This window comes from Quercus lobata, chromosome 4 (genome assembly GCF_001633185.2).
Source record: "Quercus lobata isolate SW786 chromosome 4, ValleyOak3.0 Primary Assembly, whole genome shotgun sequence".
NCBI lineage: Eukaryota > Viridiplantae > Streptophyta > Magnoliopsida > Fagales > Fagaceae > Quercus > Quercus lobata.
Genome location: NC_044907.1, coordinates 93,973,279 through 93,986,210, shown reverse-complemented (window position 1 = coordinate 93,986,210; position 12,932 = coordinate 93,973,279). Strand labels below are relative to the sequence as shown.

Sequence of the window (12,932 nt, the reverse complement as noted above, 5' to 3'; positions counted from 1 at the left end):
TATTAGGTAGAAAATATAAATTGTCCATTTTTTTTTTTAGGTTCATTAATTGTAGACTCTTTTGTTTTTGAATGCGATAACTCACTTGAATGGATATTTAAGATATGGTCCCACGTTTTACTCCAAAATTAAAAAATAACTCTATAAAAAAAAATAATTTAGGACATATGGTGCAAAATTGGACTTCAATTATAGAATCTAATTGAATTTTATCTAAGCTTTACCTATTAATATATATATACATATAGATTATCCAATTAAGGTAAGAAATTGTTATTTTAGTGTTTTAATATCTTTTGGCAATCTATTTTGCTTTAAGTATGTCTAATTATTAATAATAATAATAATAAAAATAAAAAAGCACAATTCTTTTCATAGCACTTTATCTGCAGATCTTTTCTTTTACAATTGTCTTTAAGTTTGCTATGAATCTTGTCAATCTCTGAAAGAAATTTTCTCTGATTGCAGAGTTTTTCTAGAGCAATGAGCACATGCTGATAAATTTCTCCCAATGAAGCTTGCTGCAAAGTTATTTTTTGGGGATTCATCATACGGAGTGTTTCATCTCCTAATGGTTCTGGAAGGGAGTTGAGAAAGGTATGCTTGGCATTAACATCATCCATACCATTAAAAGAGTAGTATCTCCTTGACATTCTGTCAAAATGTTTCTCTAAATATTTCCTTTCAAATGAGCAACACTTCATCAACAAGAATTCTTCTCGTGTTACTTCCGTATAATGGGTTGCAGAACCAAGAAATTCATTACGGACATTCATGAAGAAATCTTCTAGTGTGTTGCATTAAGCTGCCTGTCTTTGCCTGTATTCTCCTAAATTATTATTATTATTATTATTATTGTACTTCCATTTTATTTTCATTTTTAAGCTTAGACAAATGAGTACACAATCCTTTTATCAATTTATTTTCCTAAATTTTGGTTTTGAATTTTCATGCTTAGCAACGGTAGAAATGGAAAATTTTTTACCAATCACAAATTTCCACTTCATGCTACAATCAATTCCAAAATATTATGTGGTACTTAGTGGGTCCCAATATTGTTATGAAAATTACTTAATAGTACAAATTACAAAGAATATCAAAGGAGGTGATTTTATTAAGAAGAAAACCTTGAATTTTCATTAAAAATATTTAGTCATGATTGACAATAAGAACATCATAAAAGCGTGAAGAAACATCATTTATCTATACCAATAAACCTCTAAGATTCCTTTCAAAGGTCACTAGATAGAGGCCTCGTCCAAAAATTTATTTCCTCTCATTTTACTTGGCTACGAAAATAAATATTTTTAATTGATATATTATAGGAAAAATATTTCTTAAGAGATAAGACACAAGGGTATCAATAAATTAAGGACAAAACTTAGGAACAATACCTTAAGTACTATTCCTTAGGTTCCTCACTTAAGATTGAGTCATATGAGTACTTAACTAAATTATACACTTTTATTCCATAAGAAAAAACTGACATGACAGAAATCTTAATAGGGGAACCTAAGGAACAGCACCTAAGTATTGTACCTAAGTCTTACCCATAAAGTAATACAAGTTACAATCTCTTTCTTCTCAACTAAATAAAAAATACATTTATATTTATTTCTCATCCTTCCAATTTTCTAACAAACACATGACAGAAAACTGAAATCTTACCCTCGTTGATTAGTTTACTTTAAAGGAGCATTCATTTTTACATATGGCCCCAAGTTTAATTACTTGAGCATAAGTGCACCATCTAACACTTCCAAGTATTTCTGGATATTTTTTTCTTTCTATTTTTTTTTAATCATTTTATTCAAGTTGGTCAAGTTTTCACATGTTTCTAAATTTTAAACATTGTTTCGGCAAAGTTTTCAATTACATCCCATTATAAAAGCTACTTGTAACTTGCAAGTTCAATTACTGAATTGTAAGCAATTAGGAATGGCAAAAAAACCCCAACCCGGTCCAACCCTAATGGGTCGGGTTTTACCCGACCCACGAAGCAAATGGGGTGGATTCAGGTTTTATGAACTTAACCTGTAACGGGTTTGGGTCGAGTTTGGGTATTATGCATACCCGACACGAACCCAACCCATATATATAATATTATTAAAAAAATTTAAAAACCTAGGTATAAATACTACTATCACTTCTAAAAACATTTCCTTAACCCTAATTTCTCACCTCTCAGCCACCTTTCTCTCCTTCACTCTTAGCCACCCCTCCCTCTCCCTTACTCTCTCTCTCTCACTTGCTACCGCCGGTCCCTCCTCCACCTCACCGGTCTCGTCAGTCCCTACCTCCCTCATCATGCGACGAGGTGGCACATCCACCTCGTCGCAGATTGCTAGCTCCTCCCTCACCACGGCACTCACTCCTCCCTCTTGCTGCAAACGCTGCTCACACCTCCACCTCACTGCAGATGCCACTCCTTCCTACTTACCTCTCTCACCTCGCCTTGATTGGAAAAAGGAGGGATTTTTGCTGGTTTTTCGTGGTTTTGCTTTGGAGTTTTTGAGGAGTTGAAATAGAGGTAGGCTTAGACTCTGATTTGATCTGTATTTTTATTTTTATGAAAGATCTGATCTGTATTTATATGGTCTTAAACTTTGATCTATTCGGAGTTTTTCATGGTTCTGTTTTTGGAGTTTTGGAGGGGTTGAAATAGAGGTAGGCTTAGACTCTGATTTGATCTGTATTTTTTTTGGTTTTTTTTTTTATTTTATGAAAGATTTGATCTATATTTATGGTCTTAGACTTTGATCTGTACTATTGAGTGGAATATTTGTGCTTTTTACTTTGTTTTGCATGGTTCTTGTGATGGTTTCTGTTCTACACGATTTAAAGATTCAAACAATTTTTTTTTTTTTTTTTTTATTGGGCCATGGATTAGGCCTGAAGTGGCGGGGCCCGTGGAGCCTGATGGGGTGGGTTTGGGGTTAGAAAAAAAACTCAATTATTAAACAGGGTGGTTTCGGGTTTCAGAGTCAAGTCGCGGGTCGGGTTCGGGCATAACGAAACCCGCCCCGTTGCCATTCCTATAAGTGGGGATGGTAATTTTTGCCCAACCCGCGGATACTCGGCCTGGCCCGACCCTAATGGGTTAGGTTTTACCCGGCCTGATAAAAAATAAGGTCGAGTTTGGGATTTAAAAAAAAAACCCGAAATGGGTCCGAGTCGGGTCTGGGTTTTATTAAAACCTGGACCCGGACCCGACTCGGTTATATACTTATATCCTAAATTACTGAAACAGCCCAGTGTGTGTACATATATATATATATATATATATCTATATCTATATCTATTAACCCTAAAACAAAAAGTTCAGCTCACACTCACTCACAGCCGCGTCTCCCTCTCATCTCACTCAGACTCAGTTTCATCTCACAGCCACCTCTCTTCTCTCCCACTCTCACTCACTCTTAATCTCACAATTCACAATCTGAGTCAGAGAAACTTCTTACAGCTGCCTCTATGTGTCTAATATAATATTCTTGCAAATTCATCCATAGAAAGTTAGCAAAAATGCAAGTACAAACAAAACAAAGACAGCCAATTAAGAGCTAACCCCAATTTACACCACCAGCAATAAATGGCATACTTGATAAGCTTCTGGACCCTCAGCATTAACACTAGCACAAAAAACCACATATTGCATGTCTGTCAATGTGCAAACAGTATCAAAGAGAAGCTTGGGCCTATCTTTACTCTGGATAGTAACCATAGAGTAGTCTTTGTCATGCCAATTGACAACATTCACATTAGGTCTTTTGTTCTCATCCAAGGCATCATCGTCAACTCGTTCATAATCCCTACCATCAAACATCATTTGGTGAAGCCGTCTCGCAGTGTGTTTGATCCGATGAGACACCAAAGTCTTAGCTTAAGTACATTGCCACCACCAACAACAATGGCGGACATAGCGATGCTGTTACGTTCTTTTTTAGGTCTCACGGAATTCAGCCTCTCTTCAGGTCTCGCTGGGCTTCAATTCTTTTTTTTTTTTTTGGTTGGGCCACAATTTAGGCTACCGCATGGGCCCAAATTTGGCTGGGCTAAACAAGGCCCGCGAGGTGCGTCTAGGCTTCGAAAAAAAAAATCCGTTTAATAATCAGGCCAAGTCTGGGCCTGCGGGTCTGGTCCGAGTATGAAAAAACCTGGCCCGTTGGCATTCCTACCTATAACCAATTGCTGGTTTTTCTATAGTTACCTAAACCCATGGAAGCTCATTTCTTATCACACAAACCAATACCGATTAAATGCACGGTATAGTTTTAGGGATTAATTACCATTAAAATAAAATAAAATGCCTAATCCAAGTAGCTATCTTTTGGCATTTAATCTCTTCTTTTATTTCCCTCATATCCCTTTTCCACCTAAGTATTATAATGCTTCAAATACATAAATATTTTTAATTAATAAAGAGAGGCCTCTCCCTTCCTCGTTTCATTCTCAAAAATTAGAATCACTTTGACAACAATCATAGATAATTTTTTTACCCGACTAATTTGCCAACTATGTAAGAAAAAACTTTTTTAACATGGTTCCTTTTTCCTAAAACGGTTAAGGACGGTATATAAGAGGAACTCCCAAATATTTGTTCACTAGATGATGTTCACTGAAAAGAGATCATGGGGTTTCTCATTACATTACAACCTCATGTCTCGGATTTCTTCTGAATTACCAAACATTACAAACCAAATGCCAAAATAGCACAACATTTTTTGAATTGCTGCTTTGTAAGGGATCATGTGAAAAGATTCGCAACTGGCGAGCTATTTTAAATCACCCATTTTTGTTGCAACTAAATGAGCAGGGACGGAACTAGGATTCAAACTGGGGGGGGGGGGGGGGCAATGTTCTTTATTCAAGAATTTTAAAAAGTTGGAATATTAATACTAAAGGTTGACAACAATGCATTATTAGCATTATTTTCTTTTTGTATTTTTTTATTTTTTTTAAATCAATGATAGATTTTTATAATTAAGGATAATTTCAAGGTCTGATTGAGGTTAGACCAATTCTTTATTCTATCCACATTATAATTTTTTTTTTAAACCTATTTATTATTTTCACATAATTCTATACCTAGTAACTTCATAAAGCTATATATAAAAGATTCTTAAAAAAAAAAAATACAAAAACTATAGTTAAAAGTTCAAATTCATGCCTAATATTACATTAATAAAACAATTAAAATAATGGTTAATCAACATCATGCACTAATATTTAATGAAAAAAAGGGTGAGATAGTTATTGGTGTCTTGGTTAAGGATTTTTTTTTTTTTTTTTTTTTAATAATTACTTGGTTAAGGTTGAGGTAGCATAAATATGTGAGATTTTTTCCTTTAAAAAATTGTCATTTTGAAAAAGTAGTAAAAAATGAAAAGAAAAAGAGTTTTGTTAAACAATCACTTGATAATGAACGGTAACTTTGAGTCTTCAACTAATTAAATAATAAAGGGTTTCCCATCACTACATTTGTGGGGGAAGATCCACCCGCAGTCAGTTTGTTCGCTTTGGGGCCGAAGGACCCGCATGGCTTTGTTCTTTGCAAGTAACGTGAGCAGTTTTTGAGACTTGCTCCCACATCGAAGAAAGATGCACCCCACTCATGCCTTATAAGCCTTGGCTGAAGGCTAGAGTGTACCACTACTACACGTGTAGTGTAGTAGTGATACACTCTTCGTGAAACGAGATTTTCTGTAGAATTTTCTGGTGACTGTTTAGAAAGGTTGAAGAGGTTTCAAGCCTTATTAACAGTTTTATGAAACATTTTAACTCTCCATACGTGCCTTTTGATGAAATATAAACCTATGGGTATAAATAAAGGCTTATGTTCACTTCAAAAAATAACTAATTCCACAAAGTTGTAAGTTTGAGAGAAACACAAGAAATCTTGTGGTCGTTCTCCAAAATTGCTATCTATAGAACCCAACATCTTGGTTGTATCCTAAAGACAACTTTGCTCTAACCCTTTAGCAACAAAAGTGTGGGGGGAGGGGGGGCAAATATTGTCTTAGGAAAACGATATAATGTCTCCAAGTTATCTATTTTTTGTTTGTATTTTGTGTTAACATTGTTCTTCCATTATTACTTTGTGTAATATCCCCAACAGATCTTAGTGATGCGTTGCTACTAAACTAATTTTTAATATCGCAAAATGTTTATGTTTCTTTACTCTAATTTATTTTACTTTTTCCTTATAATATATATACAACATTCTCCAAAATTCTCCAATTCAAAATAAATAATATCTATATCATAATATAATAAATACTATCTAATACAACACTACAAATCATAGAAGCTTTCAGCTAAAGGCTGAACTTAAACAATTCAAAAAATAACTAAGCAACATTCCCCAAATTTTTTTTTTAAAGGGAACATGTTGGACAAAAGTAAGTGAGATTCTATTTTGAATAGAATTTCTATAACCTGTAGATAGTATTTCTTCATTCCGCATTAGCTAAATTTTTTTGGTACAAGCAGAAGGGTTTTGCTTGCCTGAAACCGCAGGTCGGACATTAACACAAGTGGAAGTAGCAGATCCACTTCCCTTGTATGCGAGATCAATGTCAGCAACCACCACTTGTTGGCACGGTACACTCTTACTGCAAACAAGCTTCACAGCTTCCAATGTTGTAGAAGTTCCTGTAATGTTCTTGAAGCTAACATTGTTGATCTTAACATTAGAGGGAGACTGAAAACAAAACAAACAAACAAAAAATCCATCCAAGAATTTGATATTAGAATCTGTAATTTGTTTATCCTTTTTTTAACTTCTAACATCAAAATGTGTGTATATATTTGTGATATTTATAATAACCTCATTTGAGCATTGATTGTTTGGGCAGTAGTTTTGATCAATGAGGACAGGATTGCCAACATTGTCCATGATAACATTCTCGAAATGTATATCAGAAGCAGTCCCAGAAGGGGAAGCAGGCCATGTTTTGATTCTAACACCATTTTCTGTATTGCTAAGAGTGGCACCAATAACTCTGATTCCTGAAACAGGTTGTTCGTTTTCGTACCTTCCAAGACTTCCAATGCTGATACCATGGCCAGGTCCACAAGTTACTTGCTTAATAGTAATATCTTGGGTTCCATCACCAATGGAGATGCAATCATCACCTGTTCCAATATTGGCATTGGTAATGTTGATCTGAGATGACCGTCCTATGTGGATTCCATCAGTGTTGGGGCTATCTCTCGGTGCAGTTATGGTAACATGTTGGAATTGCAAATTCTTGCATTCCAAAAGGTTGATATGGAAAAATTTGCTGTCCTTCGATGTAATGTCTTGGACTATTGAATTAGTGATGAAGTTGAACCTTATATTCTGTTCATGATTACAAGTTAGATAAATTAAACACAAAATATGAATGCTCAAGTTTCATTTAAATATTCACCTAAAAAAATGTCATATTTAGTAAAATGCTAACGATTCAAAAGAAAGGTACAAATTGGTTTGGTAATAAATTTTTTAGCATCATTGAATCAACATAATAAATAGGAAAAATTAAAAAATTATAAGAAATATTATCACATAACAACTTACAACCTAATGTGTTAATGAACGTGGTTGGTATTACTTCAACTATATCATCTTATATAAATAATTCTTATCTTAAACCACATACACTTTGTCATAACTTGATGACATGTGCGATTGTGATTGGCGAACTATCACTTTCAGATTTAACCATAATATTTTCTCTATCACTCATAGTCCCATTAGTGTTTTGCACAAAATGTTGTGTCCATACTCCGTAGGCTTTCTCATATATAAATGTTGAATTACTTCTTTTGTGAGTTGTGACACATCACTATATAAAATTTATGCCAAATCGTTTATATTATCTTTAGCATTCTCTAACATATAAATGCTTGAATTGCTTTTTAGTAATGGATAAAGCTTGTAAAGTTGTAGTGACTATATATATCTAAGTAGAAAATTATGGAAATGTAAATGATAATTATTTTGTGATTTAAATCTTACAATAGGAAGTATGTCACAATTGTACTTTTTCGCACAATTATTTTTTTGCCATGCCATTTGTCCATGGCCATCAAAAACTCCACCGCCTGACACAGTAAGACTGTCAATCCTTTCAAAAACAACCCAACCATCTTTCCCTTTGAAGGATTCAATGTCCGATGGGGCTTGTAGAGTGCCCTGAAGGTTAAACTCAATAGCACCTTTGCATGGACCCAACAAAGTCACTAAACCTAGTTTGTAAGTCCCTGTTGAAATCACAACTTTACTTCCTGCTACTGCACACGCAGCTTTCCAAGCTTGTGTCAAAGCCTAAACACATTATGAAAAATCAAAATCAGCATATTACAATTATTTTTCATGTTAATGTTTTATCAATCTGGTCAAGAAACCAATTGGGTTTTAGTGTAAATAGAGTTTGAACCTAAGTTCTCTTATATGATGTTAAAAGGCTTTACGAATTAAGTTGAACACACTTTTCATATTAATTAAGTATGGTTAATTGCACTACACATATTTTTACCTGAGTGATATCGCCGTTAGTTTGTGCTCCATATGATTTAATGTCAAAGACCTGCCCAGCATTGGTGGATGTCAACAGCAATAGCAAGGAAACTGTTGTAATGCTAAAATTCTTTCCCATCTTATTGTTCTTCAATTATTTCCTTGCTATTGCCAATTTGTTGTACGGAATGATGAATACCCCATTTGGTTTGAAGCTATTTATACTTCAATATGTGAGCTCACCACCATTGAGCTATTCAACTAATGTTAACTAATTTTACGATTGAATTATGCTAAAAAACTTAAGGGATTAAATTCATTTTGCCTTATTTGTCAAGCTCTCATTCCCTGAAATCAAATCCTTGACACAGAAATGACCATGAACGGTTAACCAGTAAATCCAAATCCCTTGATTTTCTCTTAGACACAAATGATTGTTAGCGGTTAACCAAGTAAAAGAGTAATGCTAGAGATGCAAACTTTTTTACAAATTTTTTTTACAAACTGCTGATATTGTGGGTGGTTATTGGTAAATGAAAAAGTGATGTTAATAATGAGCTTAGATGAAAATCAATAAGAAGTTGGCCACATTAATAATTTATAAAAATATTATAAAATAGTTTGTAACTATAGCATTACTGGAGGTAGAAATATCAATTTTAATAAAGGGTGGCATTACGCTCGTATAATGCATACATTTAAAAAAAAAAAAGGAATAAGTGTGGCTATATTTAGAGAAATTATGAGGTCCTCATGGTGGACAAGTGATGTGGTCCACCATTCCAATAAAAGACTTTCACCTATTTAAAGTTGTAGAGTTTTAAATAAAAACTGAATACTGACTCGGTAATTTTAAACAGGTGGGATTCTTTTACTGGACCAGTGGACTACATCACTTGTCCAAAATGAGGACCTTATAATTTCTCCTATATTTGAGCTGCTTTAATTTACCAATGCGTATTTATGATATATTTTTGCTAATTCACTATTTCTTGTTTATGATCTTTATTTGGAAGGCTAAAAATGGAGCATATAAAGATGGAAAAAAGAGGAGAAAAAGGGCATTTTTTTAATTAATTATTAGTGTATAACCACGTGTATATGCACAGGTATATTTAAAAACAATCACAAATATACACATATATGAGTTCAAATTATAATTAATATTAGAGTTACAATTGACACATTTTCTAAGTTATGAATTTTTTAAATTATGTAATAGTTTTTCCATTATATATATATATATATATATATATATATATATATAAAATTTAAAATCTAAATAGATTTTGACTCTTCGGTTTTTACACCAAATAATTCACTTGTTCCAAAAATTACAAATTAGATAGGACATATGATGCATAATTGAACTTTAATTGAAATCCAATTTAAAATCAAATTGGATTTAAATTTTTCAATTTTTGCACCTAATAATTTACTTGATACAAAAATTTAAAAATTAGACGAGACAAGTGGCGTAAAATTGGACTCTAGTTTAGAATCTAATTGGACTTTTCTCTAAATTTTGGCTTTAACTATATATATATATATATATAGATTCATTCTCAAAAAAACAAAAACTATATATATAGACTATTATCACAATCATGATAGATTTTGTTTTCAAAAGAAGGATAGTTTTTTTTTTTTTTTTTTTTTTTTTTTTGGCCTCGTATTTTGACTTTGGATGAATTATATCAGTCCATAACTTTGAAAAAGAAAAAAAGAAAAAGAAAAAAGGCCTTATATTAATATATATGTGATTAAGCGCTTTTCTTGCTAGAGTATATTAATTATAATTTAGTGATTATTGTAAGGACACGATTCGTGGCGGACCGTAACAGTGTCGGGTTCGCACGTAAAAAGGCCCAAACAATATCATTTGTAGAGCGTGGGTTTGAAAGGCTAGGCCTTGATCGACAGGCGGTGGGTTTTTCGTGGTGTTCATACAAGGTTAGTTTTTCCTTCACCCCTGGAGTCTTTCTCCTGGAGGTGGGCTGGGAGGCTCTGGTTTTTGGCCATTTTTCCCAGCCCCTTGCTTGGTGCACCTACCTTTTTATTATATAGCCCGTCTTGGTTGATCCTGGCCCTCCACTTGTAGGTCAGGCAGGGGCTTATTTCTGTATCCATCCCATCAACCGTCCCGTCTTACTTTCTACTAGTTGCGAAGATCGAAGTTTACACCGTCCCAACGTCTTTTCTCATTAATCGGATCTGGGTGTTGGCAGATGCATTTAATGCGGGGGGGGGGGGGAAACGCATTTTCCTTGATCCAATCCTACACCCTGCTTCCCTATGGGCCCCCTTCCACTTACATCCCCTTCAGGGGACTGTTTGGGGATAGCCTCCACCAAGATGTTGATCTTCCCATCGAAGTTCTGGAGTGCCGAGGACAGGGTTGCTTCTCAGCCGTTCTGAAAGTTCAAAAACGTGTACAAAAACACCTTTGAACGTTTAGACCCCCAAATAACAACTTAATCAATTCAAGCAATATGTCAAACAACTAGTGTGCGGAAACTTAACATATGCTATCAAACGAAATTGATTAAATACTATCTAAGCCATAGCAGATTAATATCCACAGCAGATAAATAAAAAGGGCAAAGATAGAGAGGAAGGAAGATGCAAACACAAAGACAACACGCGATGTGTTATCGAAGAGGAAACCGAAGTCCTCGGCGAAAAACCTCTCCGCCGCCCTCCAAGCGGTAATCAATCCACTAGAAAATATAGTTGGGATACAAGGACAGCAATAGACCCTCCAAGCCTAATCTACCCAGTGCACCTAAGCCCTCCAAGCTTCTTGCTCCAACGAGGTTACGCCGAACCTTTTTCTTTTCTAGCTTCCCGAATTCCGCCGCTACTAGACCGTAGCATCAACCAATGAAGATTGGTTCCTTCCTAACTGCTTCCCAGAAATCCAAACAGCAGTCTCACAATGATGATGATGATGAGAACCTGGTTTGGTATAAAGCCTCTCAAGGATTTGACAATGGAGAGGAAGAGAGTTGAGGAATTTGAAGAGTCTCTAAGGTATAGATTGTGTGTGAATCAATCTAGTTTTTCTCTAGGGTTTCTCTCTCAAAATTCTCTCTGGACGCTCTCTTTCAATCGTGGGTAAAAGGGGTATTTATACTGGAGTGGAGAGGAATGTGAAACGTCAGGTTTTTACAAAACAGGGGTGGCTCGCGGCTTGACCTCGCGGCTTGACTAAGTCGCGAGATCCAGTCGCGAGATAACCGTATGGCCAGTTGTCCTGTTTTGTCCTGTAGTGCTCCAGCTAGCATGACTGTTCATCTTCCAGCATGCTTGGCACGTGTGCAGCTTCTGGCGGCTTGCAGCCGCGAGTCACCCGCGAGTCCCAGCCGCGACACTCTGTTTTCTTGCACACTCTTGAGCAAACTTCACTCTATCTCACTCACTACCCTTACATCAAACCCACCTAAATACAGGGTTACTAAATGCTGAATTACAAGCAAATTTGGCACGGAATAAAGCCAATTAGATGGTTGAATAAATTCAACCTTACAATCTCCCCCTTTGGCTATTCCGTGACAAAACCCTAAAACAGACTCTAGACTTAACATGTGAGTTGGGAACAGTTGAACAAAACTCACTCACACCTAACTCTAGAAGCTGTGAAGCACTTGAATCATATGAACATAATACTCCTGAAACACAACAATACACCATGATCATTGTAAGCAGAAAATTATAAAATGCATATGAAACAGGCAATATTTGATCAAGCAAAGATGGAGTTATGAAACAAACCATGGCTTGATCAACCAAGTGAACACCACAAGGTAGTGATCACAGTGCTCATTCACACTTGGAATGAACACAAGGACATACAAGTTAACAAGCACAAGGCAAGACACTTGTATGCTCAACACTCAACCAATGCAAATCACACAAGGCATATGCATCTAGGAACAATCCTACAAGGGCACAAGAGTGACAGTACATAAACCAAAATGCATACCATTTAGATCAAAGTACTGATTTCAACATAGCATAAAGGCTGCATTAAGCAAGGTACATACCAAAAAGCCTACAAATATGCATAAAAACATAACCCTAAAAGCTTACATAAGCACATGGGTACAAATCACAAACAACCTGAATAACATCATCAAAATATATTGAAGTTTAAACCAAGAGTATATGATAAGAGTTAGAAACAACTATACACCAAAACACAGTGTATCAAACCCATATAAACATAAACTAGTCCAACAAACATAAACCGAAAACTATAGGTTTAGAGGATAAGACTAAAAACAAAAGTATGACAAAAGTATGTGTGTACTCCCCCTATCACTATGCACACTTCCCTTTGAAACTTTCTCCCCCTTACTGAATGCTCTCCCCCTTTTTGTCAGGAATAGCTAAAGGCTCTCGTCCAACTTTCGTTGAATATCATCCA

The 12,932-nt window shown here is 35.1% G+C and overlaps 2 protein-coding genes across 2 annotated transcripts in view; both read right to left on the bottom strand.

Annotated features, from left to right (window-relative positions):
- Window positions 1–12,932, bottom strand: part of LOC115987245 (succinate-semialdehyde dehydrogenase, mitochondrial-like) — a 39,257-nt gene that overhangs the window by 4,464 nt on the left and 21,861 nt on the right. The gene's annotated exons all lie outside the window — the stretch shown is intronic.
- Window positions 6,251–8,679, bottom strand: LOC115987243 (exopolygalacturonase-like). Its single transcript, XM_031110749.1, has 4 exons — window positions 8,523–8,679; window positions 8,003–8,311; window positions 6,827–7,342; window positions 6,251–6,700 (listed from the first exon to the last, which is right to left on the bottom strand). The coding sequence occupies exons 1-4, from the start codon at window positions 8,640–8,642 to the stop codon at window positions 6,467–6,469; spliced, it is 1,179 nt and encodes a 392-aa protein (XP_030966609.1). The 5' UTR covers window positions 8,643–8,679; the 3' UTR covers window positions 6,251–6,466.

Bases quoted from the DNA above. Each gene is read 5' to 3' on its own strand.
- LOC115987243 (XM_031110749.1), bottom strand. From the start codon at position 8,642: ATGGGAAAGAATTTTAGCATTACAACAGTTTCCTTGCTATTGCTGTTG. The intron at 7,343-8,002 runs GTAAGATTTAAA...AATCATGAACAG, and splicing joins ATTGTGACATACTTCCTATT to AATATAAGGTTCAACTTCAT. The intron at 6,701-6,826 runs GTTATTATAAAT...TTTTGTTTTCAG, and splicing joins ACAATCAATGCTCAAATGAG to TCTCCCTCTAATGTTAAGAT.